The sequence below is a fragment of the Pleurodeles waltl genome, chromosome 1_1 (genome assembly GCF_031143425.1).
Source record: "Pleurodeles waltl isolate 20211129_DDA chromosome 1_1, aPleWal1.hap1.20221129, whole genome shotgun sequence".
Lineage (NCBI taxonomy): Eukaryota > Metazoa > Chordata > Amphibia > Caudata > Salamandridae > Pleurodeles > Pleurodeles waltl.
In genome coordinates this window covers 43,957,724-43,980,840 of record NC_090436.1, presented here as the reverse complement: position 1 = coordinate 43,980,840, position 23,117 = coordinate 43,957,724, and the positions used below count along the sequence as shown (strand labels likewise).

Genomic DNA, 23,117 nt, shown 5'->3' with positions numbered 1-23,117 from the left:
GGCCATTCCTCTAATATGAGGGATGATGTCTCCCCAGTGATTTAGACAGGCAAGCTCCAAACTTAACATGCTGTGCTATACATAGAACAATCAGAGGGAAAGTAGAAACTGTTAGGCACCATGATAGCTGTGTACTAATGTATTACTCTCCTGCGGACTATTTCAATTCTAACAGTGTGTATTGTTTGGGTAATTGTGGCTCACACCTAAATATCTACAAGTCAGTTGTACAATGAAACCTCATATTAAACAAATACTGTCTTTCTCATTTGTGTATGGGAACATAACGGAAAATACATAATTGTGTAGGATCTGAGTGACCACCACTTCCCTGAGAAGTTCCAAAGATGTCATGCGCTCGGATGTCTAAACATTCCTTTGATGTGGGAGACCAGAGGCACTGCTAGTTAGTCTGAGCAAAATGAAATATCAGGGTGACAGAGTTATTTACAAGTGGGTCAGGCTTAGTCCCCCACACCATTAGCTATCCTGCTGCCTAGAAAGCCAGTAATCACATGTAGGATAATGAGAGCCCACCCAACAAAATGTCCCTCCATAACAAAAGTTAAACACCGAGGGAGGAGTAGGACAAAAACACGCCTATTCCTAAATAATTACAAAGCAACACCTAGAGGCGATCATGCAGACATGTCTGATAGCTCCATATCATACATGTGACACACAGGTGGGCCATAGGCCTACAACAATGCCCTATGACGGACAGCAGATACCAAGACAAACACAGAGCACAAAGTTAAGGCATCCAAAGGCTTGTATCTTAGTGCAAAATTGTCACAACACAGACACACTAATTGTACCCTGTTTCATTGCAGAGGAACACGGATCTCCTGCCGATATGCCTGTCCATGAGTTCCCTGATGACATGGATGACGAGCCCATAAATCTCCCACAATAAGACCATTCAAATGGTCCTTGAAAGCCTCCAAACCCCACCTTCAGTCACAAGGAGGAGCACAGAAGAAGCAGCCACCACAGGAGAACCACCCGCCACCCCAATTGTAAGACCTGCCAGCTCAAACACAGCTGAGGACTCTGACGACACTGGCACCAGCTTTGAAAGAACCGTCGTTGGGGTCCAGTGGGAGCTGGCCAAGGAGGTGCGGGTGGGGATGCAAACTATGGCAGCCAGCCTTGAGGGGGTGCATTCGTGCATGATGTCAACTGCTGATCAGGCAGCTGCAATGCAAGCCCGAACATCGCTCTTGCAGGAACTTTTAAAAACACAGAAGGAAATCTGCACAGCTGTCATCCAGTTGACACAACAACTCCAACTGCAAGCCAGTCAACGTGTGCACGAATGCAACATAGAACCCCTCAGGGCCGACCTGGCTGCCTACCATCGTGATGTGGCTGCCATTCTCAATAACCAGTACTGCCCTTCATAACTCGACAGGGAGCAGCCCCCGGGATGTCTGCCTCCATGTCTTCTAACACTGAGGTGTGTGTTGCCCCTTCACAACCAACAACAACAAGGACACACCAGGCAACACACACATCAGAAGAAGAAGACATGGAACAGATAACATTCACACGCAAGAGTACCCGGAAGCCCTAGTCCCTGCACCATGGCCTACTCTGACCAAGGTCCTACGTTTTGTCAAATGCCAGTCTCACTACAACTACACTCAATGTCTGTTTGGCAATCTACTGTATGACTTGTCCCCATTGCCAGTGAATGTCTCTCTCCTACTATTTGGCAATTCCTGTCCCTCTGCACTGTCTGTGACATCACCCCAGCATGTCAGGAGCATCATCCACACCCCTTCTGTAGGATCACCATGTAATTATGCACCAGAACTGACTCAGCAAACATGGTGAATGGACATTTTGCACTACACCACCTAAAAATAAATATCACTTGCACACCTATTGTGTCTCTGTGTTATTTCACACTTCAACTGTGCAGTACATAACTCCAAAGTGGCTGTGTGGCAACCATGTAGATTCTCTATACTACTGTCCTGATTTCATGTATACTGAAACATCTGTGCAGTGGCCAGGATTGCATCATAGCCTTACTATACTGAGGAAAATAACTGATGAAGGGACTAAGCACACACAATCATGCTGTGTTGGACAGAATGATGCACCATCTATAGCTATTCTAGACAACTAATGGTGGCTGAGAAATGTAGGCACCATGCAATACTTAAATAAGAAATAATGCCGTAAAATGTAAGGAATCATTAACAAATTACACTGCATCAATCACCCTTACGGAGTATACTTCCATGAAGGAAAGTCATGCTGAATCAGTACACACATGATGTAGGTCAGCAATGACAGCAACAAGACAAGAGTGTGAACAATTCCTCATCTACAAAGATCTCCCTGAACTTCACACTGCTGTCCGACCTATCTATTTACCCACAATAACAAGTCTGGAAGCACTCTTTGTGAAGTAGGATACATACCGAAACAAACCCTTGATGATCAATGCACACTACCAATGGTGGGTCTCCCACATGGTGGATACTTACCAAGTTAGCACACGGGTAGCTGGCATGTTAAACCTCAATATCCTGGGGATAGCGAGCATAGGACACAAATGTCATACTAAAACATTCTGCTACACTCATGTCAAGGCCATGATAATGTAGCACCTAACGCATCATGTAAAGGGTTAACTAAATTTTTATTTCAAAAAAGTAATAAAAGAGGTAAATAAGGGAAAGGTAAACCTACACTAATCTAACCTGACTACTAGTAACCCACAACTGTCCCTAACTAACCTAAGCTAAACTTACTCTACACATGTAACGAAACGATCTAAACATCAACCCCCCACCCACCATTATGAGACAAGACACATGCAGGACAACACTTACTAACCTACACACATACTATACTATCCTAAACAAACATATATTTTTTTTGTAATTTTTTTAATATTTATTTTTTTTTCTTCTTTTTTTATAAACAGGAATCCCAACATTGCCCCCACCCACCCACCCACACAAAAATATAAGATAGAAAGAATAAGGACCCCCCACCCTCTTCCCTAACACTAACTAAGGTAATTACCTATACGTATCCTATAACTAATCCCCAAAACCCAACTAACAGAATAAAATAGGAAAGAGGTGAGAGGGGAGGGGTAAAAGTTCAGGAGGGCAAAAGTACTACAGATTTGCCCTCCGTAGTGTGCGCCTGATGGAGCGGACCTTCTTTTTCACATAACTCATGTCCTCCCTCAGGTTGTCTACTTTTTTAACCAACTTGTCCAATTTTCGGGACAATGCCAGGAAGGCAGCTGGGTCGACAAGACGGTCTGTGCTGGTTTGGGTGCCGGCGGAGGTTGATGTTGTGGCAGGAGTTGTGTGGCCACGGGACAGTCCTGCTACCACCACACGGCTGGGTCCAGGTCTGGAGGAAGATGCTTGGTCCATTGCTGAAGATGTTGCTGGGTCCACTTGGGCAGCCCTGGTGGATGTGCTGCTGGTGGTTGTTGGTGGCACTGTAGGGGGAGCCTGTGGTGTGGCCCACCACGCCCCGGAGGCCCGATCTGAATGGTACTTGCGGGCCATCCTCCGATACCCACACTGCACCTGCAGGATGTGCCTGTATCTCATCGCACCGCGCTCAAAATGGTTGCGATCTGCGGCACTCAGGTTTGCAGCTGTGAAGAGAAAAGGCAAATATTTAGCTTTGGATTTGCATTGGGTGGAATAGCACAATGGGTTATTTGTCCATTACTAGAAATGTATTGGTTGCAGCAATTGTCACAACATAGTTCACGGAAAGGCTCAGAGGAAGTACATGTGAAACATGCATACATAAGGGCATATCACACCTAGTATATCCATGTCTCTACATGATGGATGATATCATCCTAAACTACTCATCTAAATCATACATAAGGCATTTGACATCATGGCAGCACCTCTTCCGCATACTGACTTCACTACATATGTCATTCTATGTGATAACAATCACACTCCTCACTCAATGCCATTTGGAATTAGTTGTGTGCTAAGATTGAACCCATGGGCCATAAACAAATGTCAACACTAGGGGCCAGATGTAGGAATTTGGAAAATGCAACTAGCAATTTGCAATGCAGAACGATGTCTCTGACACCGTCCGCGAGTCGCTATGGGGTCGCTAAGACCCACCTCATGAACATCAATGATGTGGGTTCCAAGTTGCGCCACCTTAGCGACTATGGGCACTCACGGGGATGGAGGCCTGCTGGGAACAGCAGACCTCCATGGACGTGACTGCTTTTAAATAATGCAGGTTATTTTTCCCCAAGTGTAGGCCGTTTACCTGAAAGGAAAATGAGCTGCACTTAGTAAAAAATCACAACAACTTCAATCTTGGATTATTTCACGGTAATTAGTGGTCCCTTAGACCACTGGCTGTTTTGTACAGGATTATTTAGGTCCACTCACAAAGGTGAAGGGTTACAATGGGGACACCTTCCAGTTAGCAAGTGGGTTACCATCCACTTCAAGTGGATGATAACTGCGACTCACTTTACAACCACGTACTCGGTTGCAAATGGAATTGCCTACCACTGTGAGTTGCAAGTAGGTCTGGAAAACCCCTTTATATTTTGCATTTGGAAAAGCATTTTACTAATATGTTCATGATCACCAAATACATTTCGGAATAGGAAACAGACGTTTGCAACTCACAAACAGAAATTTATGACATTTGCAACTTGTAAACAGTTTGCTACATCTGGCCCTAGGTACTAACTGAAGTCACAAAAGGTGTCAAGTACGTGTAACATACTGGTTGCTACAGTCCTAGGTACCCTGTTTCACAGTAACATCCCAGTCTTTGTGGGTGGTGTGGGAAGAACAACCAACAATCCCATGTTCAATGCACACCCAGGAGTGTATAGAAAGTTCAACAAGTATGTGCCTTCACACACAACACCTATGAAGGGCTAGCCACACGTTGTAGTCAGCCAAACATTGTCACATCCCAGGTCCACACATGTCAAAATGATATGACTTAGGCCAACATGACATACTATCAGTGAGGTATGTTTTACAACACAAACAGAGGAGGTAGAAAACCCATTCACATGATTCGACAGAACACCTAGGCCATTGCACTCAAGTCACACACACTTCTAGTTCACCTTGTGGAAGTACATGCCCCCGGAATATCCGACCTACAGTGTACACAGTCCATCCTCAACTAGGAAGAAGCACTTGTCATCAAACCCATGTGCCTAAGCTATCTGGGAGACTGTCAGTCTGATATGCAGACTCAGTTCATGGCAAGTCCCTGACCAAGTCTAACATTGACCAGTGTATTCCAAATGAGTCATCCCATTCCCCATTGCCGCCCAACTGGAATGACCGACAGCCCCTCAATCTGAGAGATGGCTATGTATTGCTTTACAGAAATATAAGTCCTATTTAATATCACACTAAAACAACAATGCCAATGAACGGCCAGCGCATCAAATCATCAATTCTCTTGAACACACAGTAATCCATCATGCTTCATTACCAAACAATGAAAATAGCACTCAGGCGACACTCACTGTAGGTATCGGGGTCGTCAAAATGTGCCACCTCTCCCACGGTGTACGGGGCTGGTCCACCTGTAAAGCATGAAAGGAAGAATATACTCAGACTGGGTGAACTGACAAATAATTTCAGTTACAATGACACTGTCTGAATATGACATGGTAATGATAGACTTTCCCACATGCTCATACTGCATGGATGACTTTGTATTCAACATTAACATTGGATGAGTCTCCTGCTACAGTTACACACCCTACTACACACATGCAGTGGCCAGGACAGTCAGGTGTTGTCCAAGTTAACCCTCCATTAGTATGCCCCAACAATAATGTTATCCATACATCTCAGCATGTGCATCCCAGAGAGACATTCCAAAACTGGTTCCATGAGGACTGCATGACCACTCACAATCAAACAGGCTAGGTGGACATGTTCAACACACAGCAACCACACACACATGTGACATATGTGTGGACAACATATCTAACTTCATGTGACGTGAGGGCAACACACATGTATAGCATCATCATGGGTTTCAAATTTTCAGTCTAGCTATGGCGTCTACATATGTAGGTATGTTGTTTCTACATGACTTACTCACTGGCCTGTATGACCTGTAGAGTACAAATAGAGCCGTTAACGTGTTGCTTGTCTGACACAAATGCAACACTACATTACATACAGCTACAGGCATCTGGTATGTGTTGCAAAAATGAGCCATCGGACTGCTGGCATTGGTCTTCATACACATTCTGCAACAAATACACATTAGGGCACATATGTATACCTTTGTAGCGCATCATTTGCATCATTTTGTGACGCAGAGAGGGGGCTAAATAGCAAAATATAGATAGATGTTGCAATTTGCTGCTGTTATTGCGTGAAAATGTGTTGCAAAAATGGGGATATATGTGTATAAACATGGGCCTAGGTTTCCCTAGCATTACACAAAGTCAGCTACTTATTTAGCAGATTGGGTAACAATCATCACATGTTCCCACACAGATTTCTATTATTCCCATGTAATTGATTTGTACTCACCAACATGGCCACCAATCCTGAGTCCCAGGTGGTCCAGCAGGTCCTGTTCCCTGGGGATCAGATCTGCCCAGCGGTGCTTCAATTGATGGACATTTCGCATGCTCCTGTAGACCCGGACCAGGTGATGGCGCACCTTCTCCCACCGGATTTTCCGAGCCTCCGTGTGATACCCCTGTATCACACGGCCGCCAGCCTCCAGCATCAGTGGGAGGAAATGGCTAACTAGCCATATGAATCCCCCCAATTCATCTTCACCCATCCTGGACAGGCGAGGCCTACCTGACATATTGACTGCTAGAAAATTAGACAAATGAAATGAGAAAGTAAAAGTGGGAAATGGGGAAGGGTAGAGGTGTGAAAGAAAAGGAAAAAGGAGAAAAATAGCCCAACTAACCCCCAAAACTATGCTACCCACAACAGACTCCCACAGACAATACAAACAATCACAAGAATAGACAAAACAAGACTAAACAGACTGAGACAATGTTTTGCAACAAGAATAGATTCACAAAAAGACAAAATACAAGGGACACAGGACACTAAAGCAGTAAAACACAGGACAACACCTTTCACACAACCACACAGTCTAGATAAATCTGAGACTGCAAAGTGAAAGTGAAAGTTAACTCCCAGTACAGATTTTGTAAACAGGATATCCTATTACATCACTTCCTGCAGAAAATGGCCGCTGTTTTTATTTTCCCGTTATGCGTCATATTTTCACGCATACACAATTGTGTGTCATTTTTTTTGACGCATTACATTGCACATGATGCTGAGTCAAAAAAATGATATGAATATTAATAATTTTTTAATGTACATGAGATGACCAACATATTGTCCATGTAGCGTCAATTTTACCACGCATACATCATGGGCGTCATTTTTTTCCACGTACAGTAGTGCACATGATGCTGAGTCAAAAAATATGATATGAATATTAATAATTTTTAATGTACATGAGATGACCAACATATTGTCCATGTAGAGTCAATTTTACCACGCATACATCATGGGCGTCATTTTTTTCCACGTACAGTAGTGCACATGATGCTGAGTCAAAAAATATGATATGAATATTAATAATTTTTAATGTACATGAGATGACCAACATATTGTCCATGTAGCATCAATTTTACCACGCATACATCATGGGCGTCATCTTTTTCCACGTACAGTAGTGCACATGATGCTGAGTCAAAAAATATGATATGAATATTAATAATTTTTAATGTACATGAGATGACCAACATATTGTCCATGTAGCGTCAATTTTACCACGCATACATCATGGGCGTCATTTTTTTCCACGTACAGTAGTGCACATGATGCTGAGTCAAAAAATATGATATGAATATTAATAATTTTTAATGTACATGAGATGACCAACATATTGTCCATGTAGCGTCAATTTTAACACGCATACATCATGGGCGTCATTTTTTTCCACGTACAGTAGTGCACATGATGCTGAGTCAAAAAATATGATATGAATATTAATAATTTTTAATGTACATGAGATGACCAACATATTGTCCATGTAGCGTCAATTTTACCACGCATACATCATGGGCGTCATTTTTTTCCACGTACAGTAGTGCACATGATGCTGAGTCAAAAAATATGATATGAATATTAATAATTTTTAATGTACATGAGATGACCAACATATTGTCCATGTAGCGTCAATTTTACCACGCATACATCATGGGCGTCATTTTTTTCCACGTACAGTAGTGCACATGATGCTGAGTCAAAAAATATGATATGAATATTAATAATTTTTAATGTACATGAGATGACCAACATATTGTCCATGTAGCGTCAATTTTACCACGCATACATCATGGGCGTCATTTTTTTCCACGTACAAGAGTTCACATGATGCTGAGTCAAAAAAAATGTATGATGTAAATTATACTTTGATGGCTAAATATGTGACACTTTTGGATACATTTCTATTTGACTCTGCATTCTGTGCACTCATGTATGTGAACAAATTATGACGCCCATGCTGTATGCGTAGAATTTGGAGCAAATTTTTCCTTATGTCTTCATGTTTTTAACTTTGGAAAGGTGATTTGTCATGGTCAAACGGTGCTATGTGATACACATTTGTGTTTGGATATGAAACATGTCCGTTGTTGTATGTGTAGAAGGCATTCACACTGTAATGTTTTGGATACGTTAACTAATGTATTGACCACATTTGTCAACATATTTTGGGTAATTGCTGATGGCTATTTAGAAATGATGGATGGGATACCATGATGTATTCCTTCTCCAAAATGTGTCCACAATTATGATGGTGATGCTTTTATCTGTAGTCCTAACAGGGAGTGCAATAGTCACTTACAGTTTTTATGGGGCTAACCATGTCCCATTATGATTTTGTGTTTCAGATTTGTGTTGGACTTTTGACATGTAGCCCACACATGTGCCTTATGCATGTGTTTAGTTCACAAGTACAAGATTCTTGTATGTTTTGGGGGCGGTAGAGGTGGACTTAGGCCCCCAGCACCCTAGGATTTGACCATCCAGAATAGCTACTGTATCCATGGAGTATATTTATTATATCATGGCAAACCTGCAGCAGCAGGCTAATGTAAGGCCATATGGTATGAATGACTGTTGACCATTCATTCATCTCATTAGCCCATTTGACGTTTGCAGTAATGATGAATTGGAGAAAACTTGCATACCATTTTCCAATGACTATGTTTGCAAGACTCTCAGCGTTCCCGATGTGATAATGAGAATAATTTTGTTGTTGTGTGTGTCCCTTTCTGCATAAACTGGTTTAGTGACATGTTACATTCTTCCTGCTAGGTGCAAACTGGGACACAACTGTGATGGTCTACTTTCAAATATTAGGTTGATTGTATGACATATGTGTACATGTGTGTTGAAATGTGGATCCACTATCACCTGTCTGGGTGTATGTTGTCACTGTGACTTCAAGGTCTCCTCCTGAGTTAGTGGCAGCTGATGTTGTTCCAATTGTGTATTGCTCATATCACACACTTGAGAGAAGCCATTGATGACATGGTCATGTACACATGGATGGTCCCACCCTGTCTCTGAACACGTGTGATGTGACTTTCAAATGATCTCAAATTTTGGGCTGGATGAGAGACTGTTTCAGGTGTTTGGATCCGGCATGTGTAATTGCCACATTTGTACTCCTGTTGGCCTCTGTGTATGGTAATGTATCATGTCACATCCTACCCTCTGTGCATACATTTGTGATGTTTATTTTTGGTGTGATGAATGTCATAGCATTCTTGCTCAATGAGACAACATTCTTCTTCAGCAATTTCAAACTAAAGGTGGTCAGAAATGCATAGGCCAAAGCATGATGTGGTGTTGGTTATCTGTGTTTATTTACAAGTGTGGAATACAAGTTATTAGAATAAATTATGAAAAAAAATTATTTACAAGCTGTTGGTGCCTACGCACACCTGCTGCCGTGTTAGGTTGTTCCCCCTCCTGTTGCAGGCCAGCATCCTCCTCTTCGTCATCCTCAGGCATGTCTGGGTCCAGGTCAAGAAGGGGAATATTCCTTTTTACACAAATATTGTGTAATATGGCACAAGTGAGTATGATCTTACAGACCATCTCTGGGGAATAGAGTAGGCTACCGCCAGTTATGTCAAGGCAGCGGAACCTTGACTTTAGGATCCCAAAGGTCCGCTCCACAATGCTGCGTGTCCTCTTTGTGGGCGTCATTGTATGCCCGCTCAGCAGCAGTATTTGGGTTCCCATATGGTGTCATTATCCAAGGCTGGATGCCATAGCCCTGATCAGCTGAAAGAGAAACACAGATTGGTATCAATTAGATGTAGGAGGCACTGTTGTACAGATCTTTGATGGCAGTAGTTGTGTTGTGTTGTCTGTGACTATTTTGTGTACTAATGTGACAACCTATGGTTGTTGGTGAAAACTTTTGCTTTGAGTTTTTTTCCTTGGCTGAGCAAGTGTTTGTTGGCTAACTGTTTGTCAGCAGGATGTATTGGTTTTTCCAGTACAGTGTGCCCTCCCTTGCATTGTGACTTGTGATACAGGTGTCCGTGTGTCCTCACTGGGGGTGTGATGATAGTTCCATGCAGAGTTGAAACATGAAAGTGTATTAGAAACGTTCATATGAACATACCCAGGCCATCCCATACCTTTAAACTTATGCATTGTATTATGGTACAGGTTATTGTGAAACTTCCAATTTGCAAGGTGACATTTAGGCACGCACAGTCATTAATGTCTTCACACTAAGCTGTAGAGTAAATTCCAATGTGTGACAGGTGCAATGGTGACTTCAGAAACATGGCTAGTGATGTGAGTACCTCAGTGTGTTCCAGGCTAGGTGTTGCTATTGTGGTGTATGTGTTGTTTATCCTAGAGGGTTTCTGAGCAGTGTGTATATGACTTTGTTTTTTGTCCTTACCAACAAGTAGTCCATTGCCATATCGTCCATCCTGGAAGTGTTGGTTGATGGTGCAGTGACAGAAGATGAATGTGTCATGTACACTCCCAGGATATTTAGCCACAATGTTGCTGATCAGTCCTTGGTGATCGACTATGGCCTGCACGTTGATTGAATGTGTGTGCTTCCTGTTGCGGTAGAGGTGTTCTGTTGCAGCAGGTGGCACAAGGCGTACGTGTGTGCAGTCGATTGCACCAAGGACGTGCGGGAAGCCACTGATGGCGTAGAACCCCTGTTTATTTTCCTGCTGCTTCTTCAGTGTGTTAGGGAAGCAGATGTGGCGGGGTGTCAGGCGAATGATGGCATCCAGTACAGGCAGGAATGCGGAGAAAGATGGTTGTGATATTCCACCAACCAGGGCACCAGTTGTCTGAAACGAGCCACTTGCCAGCAGGTGAAGTACGGCAAGCAGCTTTGTTTCTGTTGGGATAGTGCGGGGAGTCACTAAAGTGTGGGCCAACTGCTGTTCAATATTTGTCAGCAGCTGCTGAATGGCCTGCCAGTTCAACCGGTACCTCTGGATGATGTCCCGTTCCCTGAGGCCATGCAGGGTTGTTCTTGGGCGGAATATCCTCTCCTGCCTTCTGCGCTGTCTTTGGGGTCCCTGCTGTTGTTGTTGTAGCTGCTGTTGTTGCTGCAGGGCTCTGCGTCTACGTGCACGCTGAAGAAAAAGCACCTCCATGTCTCCCTGTTGCTGCTCTGCTGCTCTGCTGCTCTGTTGTTTGTTCTGTGTGTTCTGATTAAGTACAGGTGTGTTTGCCCCATTTTAATGCCTGCCCTGACCCAGGCGTTAAAATTTCACGATATTCGTGCTTTGCGTCATTTTTTTGCGCCGCCTGCCGCGCGGGAGTCATTTTTGCCCGGAAGCATAAATACGACGCACCGCTGTGTGCGTCGGTTTTTGGACGGGAACGCCTACCCTGCATGTCATTAACGCAGGGCGGGGTGCCGCTTCCAGAAACTGACGCACATAGCGCCATTTTCCTTTTGCACCGGCTCGGGCGTCAGGGTTTAAATATGGGGCAACGTTTGCGCTGAATGTGCGTCAAAATTTTTGACGCACATTCGGTGCAAACGGAGTATAAATATGCCCCTTAATTCAGAGAAGTAAATCAGATAATCACAACGAGGCAAGATCAGTGTGCTCACATGAGTATTAGCTTGTTCGACTTACACCCATAGGCAAAATGACCTCAATATATAAAATGAATATAAGTTCATGTGAAGGGTGGGGTGAAGACCTATGTGGTAATGTGTGCCTTCTCTTTCGTTCTAGAGACCGTTTTGTTTTGTATTGATAAGAACAATAACTGCAAGATTGGTTTACCTCCAGCCGCAGAGGGGGACAACTACCACCGGCGAGCCATGGAATTAGGAAAGTTAGAGAATGTCAGCCATGTTTTCTTCAATCCAGGAGGTGAGATGTTTGTCGTGCGTGGGCACGAGCTTTATAAAGGACCAACACCTTCAGCACGGTGGAATGACTGGTTCCAGTTGGCGAAATGTGTCGGAAGTGGTATATGGGACCAGTTCAAGTTCCTTTTTTTCAGCCCTGGAGGCATCCTCTATGCAGTTACCAAGCCCGGAGTTTTTTATAAAGGCCCTGAACCTAGCAACAAACATATATCCTGGCTCCATAAACAAGCCACTGTAATAGGCGGCGGGGATTGGCAGTATTTTGATGCTCTCATTTTTGACCCAGAAGGCATCATGTATGGTGTTTGGTTCGATTTACTTCGTAAAAATCCCCCGGTAACAAATATATTGGGCGAATGGGCTGTTACAAGCGTAATAGTTGGAAAAGGTTGGCGCAATTACTCCTATTTCATGGGGTTTTCCTATGATGGTGATCTTTGGTGTGTTTCAAACAATAATGGAATTATGTACTCAGCTCCTCCACCAACTCAACCGGACTACCCTTGGATAGACAGAGCCCAGAGGATGGGGTCGGATTATCGTACATACAAACATATGAAGTTCACACAAGATAAGACAATCCAGAAGGTTTTGACACTCGACTTCCTACTGGACGATGGCAAGATCCTGGAAACACAACCAGAGGTGGTCGCTTTGCAAGAATACAATAACAAGGGAAGCACCAGTCCACTCAAATGCACCTTTGAGTGAGTATGAAATGTGGTTATGTAACTCATTTAACAACTATGCTTGCTGCCTATTATGAATCTATTAATTTACATTGCTATTCTCACCACCCTTTCTACGCCACCACACTGTCTCTCAACCCACTTTTGACCATGATGCCTTAGCCCGGTGACCTACATTGTACCTCTCTAACATTTCAACCCTTTTCCCGGTTTCATAATCTCATACTCTCAAATTACTTGCAATGAGTGATTGATATCTTTATCATCATTATAATCTACACCTTTTCTTTCTTGTCATTCCCTCATCATCTCATTGTTATTTTAAATTGATTTGGGTTAATTCAGTCCCAGGCTACGGTACACCTAATATTAAAATTGAATGAGATAGACCACTAGTGGCAGCACAAAAATCATATCATCCTTCTAAAACCCCTGAGCTCTCACATTGGTAGCCCTCAGGTAGGGTTCATAGCAAATAGCAAGCTTCCCATTAGTAGCAAACATTTAGCCAAACCAGTAGGTTTTGCCTTCTGCCTACCAATGTAAAGTGATTAGCTTTGCTAAGCTTATTGCTGATGCTGTTCAATAGAAAAAAAAACTCTGTGCTATGGTACAGAGCAAACAGTCCAAGCATAGAAACAATATAAAAATAAATATATCTGTAAAAAGAATGAAAAAGTCAAAACTCAACACAGTAAAAACTCACAAATTTCGAAAAAATTGAATAAACACAATAACAAAAATGACACCAAATGATTAACATTCAATATGGGGAACAAGAGATAAGGATTTTAAAAGTTGTTAAGCGAAAAAGTGCCAAGAAGCAGCATTGCACCTATGGTTGTGGTAGATTGGGTCCTAGGCACTGGTTGATGTGGACCACAATGCAGGCTAAGCCTTTTGTGTGAACCCAGTAAAAAAGTTTGCGTTCAAACCTAGGGTCCAGTTTTTATGTTGGTAGAGAGGGAACTTCATTGCAATGGCAACGGTGTTCCCTTCCTGCCAACATAGTGGTCAGCCCATCCAATTTAGAAGTGAGCGGGACATAAATTAGCCCCAGCAGTGACTACTCCATCATTGCCATGGCCAAACTTTTCCCATGACTCAACGGAGAATGGGCCATTAGAGGATTAGCTATATATACATCGGCCTGAATAGGATGGTTTGACATACCAGGCAAACCTTGGCATTGAGGGCATTATCTATTTTATTAATAAAAAAATCCTGCTTTGTGATTTTCTTTTTGAAAATAAAACAGTTTGGTGCAAGGCTCCATCATGCTGACAAACCGTTGCACCAAACTGCAAAAAGCATTCACATCTACCACTATGACGAGGGTTCCTAGCAAATTTTTATAAATGGCTTAGTTGGTGGTCATTTCTAAATCTGGAAGGCAGCATCTCTGTCAGGGCGACGGAATAATTTACTCTGTCGTCCTGGTAGAGAAAGCGGCCGTCTGCCACAATATAATTCAGCCCCTTGGTCTTTTGTCCAGAAATTAAAATCTGCCAGTAGGGCAAGGTTGAAGGCTGTACTTGCCTGTACTTGGCCTCTTGAAATCGAATATGCATTGGACAAGGTCTAGCTGGAGATATTATTTTGAGCCGAAGGCGCTCCAAACTAGAAAATGTAAATTTCATGTCCTTTCGCCATCTCAATACTTTCTCGCCTTCTCCCTATGTCTCTTTTTACATTCAGACATAGGGCCTGATTTAGAGTCTGACGGACGGGTTACTGTATCCCAAGATATAATGCTCTTTAAAAAGCAAGATGGGATATCCGTCACAATATGACAGATTAACCCATCTACCAAACTCTAATTCATGCTGTTAATCTCTTAATTGAAGCTCTAAAACCTCCACTAAGACAAGTTTCAGTTGAAAGAGTACCTGGGCAGGATGCATCAAATATCTATGCCTTAGCTGCGAGGGTCAACTGAAGCCTTTTTTTTGCAGCAAAAATTTCAGAGCAGGACTAACCTGATTTTCTTGCCCACTGAGGTCACCTCTTGGGTGGGTATCTTTGCTTGGATGGAAAATCTCAGTCCTCCAGAGGCTGAAAATGTACTGAGTCCCAACTTTTCTTCTTTCCAGAGCAGGTCCTCTTGGCCACTTCTAAGGATCTGGAACTTCAGGAACAGCACTTAGCCCTTTATTGCAAGTTGCACAGTAAATCCACACAAGTACTGTGCATTTATAATTAAAATGAAAAAGGAAATTACAGTTTTTTCAGCTCGGAAAACACCACATAATTCCTAACTCTGTTGGGTTTTAACACATAAATGTATCTTTTTCTATCAGGGGAGCATTTTGCACTACCCCTTGAAACAAAAAACAGGGATGTAGCCCCCTGACTACTGCTGTAGTCAAACATCCATGAAATTTGGGAGTGAGAGTGGGAGGGGGAAAAATCTACCTTTTTTGAATCAGACAGAGTGAAATTGCATTTATTCTCAAGGCCTTATTGTCTAAGACTCACTCCAGCAAAGGCCATCAGCATGTTCCAGTCAGGACCACTTGCTACTGGTCAAGGGATCTCTCCAGAAAAAGGCTCTTGTAGTTTGTAGTGCCCCTGTATCCATACAGGAGGTTGACCAACTGACTCTTGGAGTCCACTTCGTAGTCTTGGATATAGGTGGGAGTAGTAGTTCAGCCCTTACAACTGGACACTATCTAACCAATGAGCAAAATGGTCCTAAAAGCATCCATTCGCTTTTAATCAGCTCATCCAGTTTGCATTACTGTAACCCACAGTGCACTATTCTCAGGAAAATCCAAAACAGCAGATCCTTTCTATCTCTGAAGGAGGATACTGGCCCACCCAGGCGTAAGTCTCGACTAATGAGCAATCCCTACTACTTGCACACACCAAACCAGCTCTGGGGGCGGCCTCCCTCTCACTGGGAATATAGCCAAGCCCATCTTCTTCAGGTCCCACTAATTACTTGTTGAATGGACAGGCCTTACCTAGGTCCCTTTCACATTCATGTAATTCCTGACCCCTCCTAATTGCCTTTCTTGAAATAAGCTGAGTCACACAACTCACACTAAGTTCATCATGCCAGAAGGTCCAAGCCTTGCAGGGAGGACACCTCAGGCAGGCTAATGCAAATTAGCCTACAGAAGTATCAGGCAGGAACATTCTACTTTTCTAAAAGTTACTTGTACTGTATATTAATCAGAAATCCAATTTCACCATTGAATTTGATGTTAATGTATATTAAACAGTGGCTCAACGGATTCTAAACTAAAGTTTAGAGTTACTTATTTTAATTGGAAAAAAAACACAGTGAAAATAGCTTTGGGAGCTAGTCACTGCAGGAGCATACCAATCATACATTTTTTACATGTTTTACTTTCAAATACTAAGGGACAGATTTAAGAAAAGTGTTGTTGCACCAAGTGCAGCACCACTTTTCTTGCACCCCATAGCGCCCCCCTACCACCACCATGTGTGTGTCATATTTAAAATATGGCGCACCATGGCGTAGGGTAAGGGTAGGGGGCAATAGTGTCAAAATGTTTGACGCTATTGATGTACTGTTCACGATTAACACCAAAATATTGGCACTTACCCTGAACAGTACATAAGGGCCCATTGTAACCCATGGTGTACCCACTTTTAACACCTGCTCTGAGCAGGAATTACAAGTAGCTGCAAAAAATTACGCAGTGGAACTGCACCATTTTGTGGCCCCCCTCATGGGGGAACGCCCCCTTTGCATAAATTATGCATGGTGCATGCATAATGTGCCACAAAGGATTACAAAGTGACGCAATCCATTGTAAATATGTTGCAGCAAATTTTGAAGCCTAAAACCACATTAGCATAAAAAAATTACGCTAATGTGACGCTAGTGCTTCTTAAATCTGAGCCTAAATACACAATCTCATGAGCTGGACGGCCTACTTAGGGCTTATCTACTCAACATTAAAATATCTTTCCTGCCTCTAAAAATCTATTCATTTGACAATTCTGCTTGGAAGCTACAACAGTTAGGATCCACATTTATGCATGTTTTTCTGGTCTGCTTCGTGGATGGCATGATAAAAAATACTGCCCACAGGTGACATTTAACTTCAATGCCATGGGTGTATGTTGTGTACCATATACTATGACCTTACTGGAAAGGTAGATCGAGGAAAGTTAAATCCAACTGGGGATTAGTGAATTTTACTATGTTTTTAGGGATGAGAGAACATACACTGGAGATTAAACAGTCATGTTTCAGTGTGCAGAATTAAAAAAAACATTTTCCTAACTCCACAAAAATGGGGGTGACCATGTAAATAGAGACATTTTCTCACACACATGCATCATATGCATGTATGCATTTGGCATGTGAAGGCCTTTTGAGTATGCGGACACAAATCTTGCACCTTTGAATAAAACATAAATAAATGAAGGCAAAAGCTTGTTTAGTCAAAGAAGTAGCACACTAGTAAATTACAGCTGCTGGGATCTCTACAATTATTTTAAAATGATGACAAAGACATCACAAAAGTCAATGTTGGGTGTTAACAGTGAGTAGGGGACTAGGGAGCAATATATGGAGCTTAAGGCGAAGAAGGAAGAGAAAAAAGATAAAAGCTAAAAAAAAAACACAGAGCTTTGTGAGGGGTAGCAACAGATGGCTGCAGCAGGTGAAGGTGGAGCAACACCAAACGCAGGAGCAGGTTATTTGAGGGAGAAACAGCACATAAGGGAGAGAGTAAGAAAACACATGCACTATATATATATATATATATATATATATATATATATATATATAACTAATGCTTTCAGGTACTGTTAAGAAAGGGCTTGATGATATGGCTCAGCATATTTATTTTCTCATGAATTGACATTCACACGTTTTCAAATTCAACAGCAATGCTACGGCTGAGAGTGCGCCTGACATAATGATTATAGTAATATGCCCTAACCTTTCAGGTTATACAATCTACTGGAGAGAAATTACGAATGGGACTTTGAAACAACTATTTAGACATGTCATGATGGCGGCACTTTTCTAGCTTTGTGATTTATGGGAAATGGGAGTCCTGTTTCACTTACGAGTAAAATCAATGAAAGTAACTTATTTAAACACCTGTGTTTTTGAAAAAGGCAAGTCGCCGAAACGCGTCATGCTGGGGAAATGGAAATAATGTGGCTGAGAATTCCAAGAGTGCTCCTGATGGGTCAGAAGTGGAGCCTTTTTGTTGGATATTAATTACGTGCATGCTGCTTGCACCAAAGAGTCACCCATCTAAGAGTTCGGTAACTTGTGCAGCTATTGTGGAATGAATATATATATATTTAACAAAAGAGCTGAACCAAAGCCCACTGTAAGTATTTGTATTGAACACTTGTCGAAAATAAGTCTTCGACAAGTCAGCTAAAATCTGTCTTTGGGCCAGACCTATAAATGTGAATGCATAAATGCTATGCACTTTATGAATGCCAGACCTCTAGCAACATATATATCAAAATCGTCACTAGTCATGTATGGCAGATGTAGTCTTCCCTCTGGGATGATTAGCCAGTGGCCATATTATGTTTCTGCTCCTAATGATAACCAGAGCTGACCGAATTCAGATGTTTTTATGTCTCAGTCATAGGATCTCTTAGGTATCTGTGTTTTATGGAACTTGAATGGCTAGAATAAAAAATAATCTTTGTGGTCTGCAATCCATCAACATAGTTTTGCGAACCAAAGATGATCAGAATCATCATTCATTTATTGGTGGTTTATTAGCAGTGAACCCATGTTGAATTGCAAACCTGGTGACATATAGGCAGTGATTCTTAGTTTGTCAGAATCCATGGACTTTTTATCAAATCAGACCGATAACGATACCCTTGGGTACGTTATTTATTTTGGGAAATTAATAACATCTATTATGAGTTTCTGGGGAATAACATGCAGGTTTTTGTGCTTACCACACCAAAATCTCCATGACATTGTAAATACCATACACTTTTCACTTGTTAAGTTTGGGCAGGCTTACCATGCTAAATTTGAAAGAAGAGTGAGATATTTAACACACCTGGTAATTACAGGATGTGGTAAATACCCACAACTCTTCATTACAATCCCTGTAAAACAGGGCTTTATATAGGGAGTCAGAAAATACCTACCCACTCGTAATCAGGGCCTCAGTGAGAATCTATGTATCACTCTGGTGTGTACCTTCCTCCAACCCACTTTGGACACACGGTGCCCACACAATATTTCCTTTGCTCTTCATGGATCCCACAACCCAATAATGTGCCTCTAATGGTGACTGCACTGGAAAATCGCATCTCTTAATAGGCCAAGGTGAATATTTTGCAGCCAATAAAGAATGGTCTTGTGATTAAAAAAGTGGTTAAAGAGCTTGTATTCAAACCAAACAAGACATATATCAATAGTTGTAACAATAAGGATGACAATCTTGTAGCGTTGAATTAAAAACACAGATTTAAATATGCCTGAAGGATAAAGAAATGAAAAAGAAATGAAAAATGAAATGAAAAAAAAGCGAAGCAGGTCAGGTGTGGGAAAGGAATAGATGAGTGTGGAAGGAAGAAGAGGGTACACCACGAGGTGCGCATAGGAGGTTATTTGAGATGGGGAGAAGCATATGAGGAAGAGAGCAAAAAAACATATGCTAGTCATTGGAGTGCTGAATGAATAAAGAAAAAAAGAGGTTTTCAGAATGTAAGCAGTATAAGTCATGCAATGAAAAGGATGGCAAAGAAGCTATGTTCTGGGGAGGGACAATATAAGATGCAAGCAAATGGGATTAACAGGAAAGTAAACCATTAAAGCCAATGAGCTGGGCTTCAGCACCAGACAGCTAAAAGCTATCTGTAGAAGGGACCTAAAACTTAATACAGGAATGCAATGTACTAAGGGGCACATTTACAACTAAGTTGCGCAGGGCAGTGCAGCAAGTGATGCAGAGTAAGGGAACGTAGCGACTTGCGCTGCGTTGCCTTATACCAGCTCTATGAGGCCATGAAAAGCTACACAAGCTGGCTTTGCGTGGCCTCGTAGAAATGGGTCTGCTCTCTGTGCTGCCGGCGCATAAACAAGTGGCGCTCTGGTGGTGCATAGGGCTTGTAAATATTCCCCTCTGTAAATGCATAAACGTAAGCACTTAAAGTATATACCACTTAAAAAAATAAAGTTTAAAGGGATGTTATAAGTTACGAGAAAGTCATCTAAAGCATACCATTTTAATGTAAGATAACCACTGAAATTCACCAGTTACAGGTATTTTAAGTAAGTACAACCTGTGCCCTGAAGTAACTATAACATATTCCCTTGCCATTCACTGTTAATTACCTTACATAGTACATCACTCATGACATGTTCTATGACATAATCGATAATATCACTGCAACACTTGAAATTACATTAGTAATGACAATGCTGTGCATGGCAGGGGTGCGAGTATTATTACAATTCCTATCTATAACGTCACTTTAACTTTTTGTTTTTTTATTGAATATATATTTGAGTCTATGTATTTTTCTCTTTCATTTTTAGGTTTAGGATTGTAAAAGTTATTTTTAGAGGCTTAAGCATTTGCACATGTAATACATATGTGTGTATGTGTGTGATAGTTAGATAGATAAAACACAATGTATGAAGCCAGTAAAATAAATGTCAAAGTAAATAAAAAATGAAATATAAACTCACATCATTTATAATGAAAAAATATAAAATTATTTTAATATATTTCAATTATTTAGGCAATTAAATACAAAGGAAACAGGCTTAAAAGTGTGTATATATAAATTAAAAATGAAACCTATATAAATAAAAATGCAAAAACAATATAAATTATTTGGAGATTTAGGGTCATATTTACTAACATTTTGCTTCATGGCTGCACCACTTTTGTGGCACATCCATACATTTCATTTTGTGAGGCATTCAGTGGGTGGAACATAGCATTGCCATGCATCCGCCCATGGATTCCATGCAATCCCAGATTTACAAAGGTTTTTAAACCTTGGATTGCGTGAAATCTCTACGCCTCCCAGAAGATGGCTTAACGAGGCGAAAAATCTTTTTTCTTCTCGTTATTCCCTCTTTTTATGTGTGATGAAATCTGAAACATACAGAGAATGAGGAAACTGGCTCAAGAGATTGTTTTTTGTGCAGGAAGGTATTCCATCCTGCACAAAAACAATTCTCCTTGCAATGCAGACACCCTTGCACCATGGTGCAAAGATACCTGCATAGGCGCTAGGCTGCCTGAACTGCGCCAGCACAAGGAGAGAGCGGAAATGCTCCATATCTTTGTAAATATTGAGCATTTATGCCCTCTCCCTTTCACGCAATGCAGCACAGTAACTTTGATTACTACCCTACAAATATGCCCTATAGTTTATATAATTCTGAAATGATTTGACCATATAATAGGTAATAAAAAACATTTAAAATTAATCAAATATATTTAATAAATCTTTGACCCTGCTTCCCTACTAACCAACCATCCCACAGAAAATAAAACATTTAAGAATATTTATTGTAATTGGTCAAACATAATAATTATAAACAATGGAATTAAAATAATAAATACAACTATATTCAACAATTTTACAAACAGAACAAATACTTATCCAGTTTTCCCCAAAAAATTTAAATAAATCTGATATTTAAAAAAAACAAATAAGATATCAAAAGTCCATTGTTGAATTTAACACTTCAAACACTATATTTAAAATATTTCCACTCTGCTACCTACAAAACCAACAACCTGCGTAGAAATTATTTTCAAAATACTGTAGAATTGATAAGATTCTAATATTATACTATAATTAATAATTAGAAAATAATAATTTCAAGCATGCATACGTATTCACAAAAAATGAATTATTTATTTAAATACGTAGTCATCTACTTAACATTTTACAATGTAATATACTACATTTTGTGCATTATATTTTAGAACACTTCCTTCTTCTCCTACAAACCCAACAACCTACTAATAAATAAAAATTTAGATTAGCAAACCGACAAAATAAACCTTACTAAATTATAATTACAAATAAATAACAATAAAATTATAACTTTTAGCACTTAAAATATTAAAATGTTACAAAAATCAAAATCAGATAACACCTGAACCCCTTGCAGACCTGAGCAACATCTTCTTCGTACAAGGACACGTTCGATTCCCCTCCAGAGCAGTCAGTTAGCACTCTCTATTGAAGTTGGATGATAGCAGCACCTCCTGGTGGGCTAGTCACACCTTACTTAGTTTCTTGTTCCAAACATGGCAAAGGGAGTTGGCAGTCAGCCTCATGCCTGGAGTTCAAATGATTATGCGGGTCATTAGTCATGTCTGACCACAAGCTACTGGTCTGCACAGCAGGGCATGTGCCCTGGAACACTGACTGTGGATACTTTTGTCCCATATTCAAACACAACTTGCAAGCATACTTTGTGTAGTTCAGTAGTGTAGATCTTTGTGGGAGGTTCTGTATCACTGTGATTTCCATGCATTATAGTCAAGGTATGGCCGGTGAAAAAAGAGTGCACAGGAAGGTGAAGTGGAGCAGTAAATCTCCTCCGACTAGAAACCTAAAACAAGGACTCTAAAGACATATGGACTGTCCCACTACCTATTACATTGTGGGGGGATTGCCCTCTGGAGAAAAATGGACCAGGAATGGGCAGGGGAATTCCCTACTTTTCTGAGGCCTCCACTCCCACATCTCCTAAACACCCTGCAGTCTGACCGACCATAACGATAGATGGATAGACTCTCTAGTTCCCATCTCTTTTCCAGTCCTTCCAACTTAGGTAACAATGGATTTGTCCACACTAAAAAGGAAAGCCAAGCACTTGCTTTGTGCATACTTGTGACTCATGTAAAGATGCACACACACATTTCCACACATGAATGGGAGAAGCACCTGGTTGTAGGAGCTAGTAGATTGAAAAAGGTGTGAGATGCCAATAGGCCCTCTCCTTAGCAGGCAACAGATGAAAAGAGC

General features: G+C 41.3%; 1 protein-coding gene across 1 annotated transcript in view; it reads left to right on the top strand.

Moving 5' to 3' along the window:
* LOC138260229 (uncharacterized) overlaps positions 1 to 23,117 on the top strand; it is a 178,667-nt gene that overhangs the window by 74,612 nt on the left and 80,938 nt on the right. Inside the window, exon 3 of the mRNA XM_069208541.1 lies at positions 12,311 to 13,157. Within this exon, the coding sequence (XP_069064642.1) occupies positions 12,311 to 13,157 (847 nt within the window). The remainder of the gene's footprint in view (positions 1 to 12,310; positions 13,158 to 23,117) is intronic.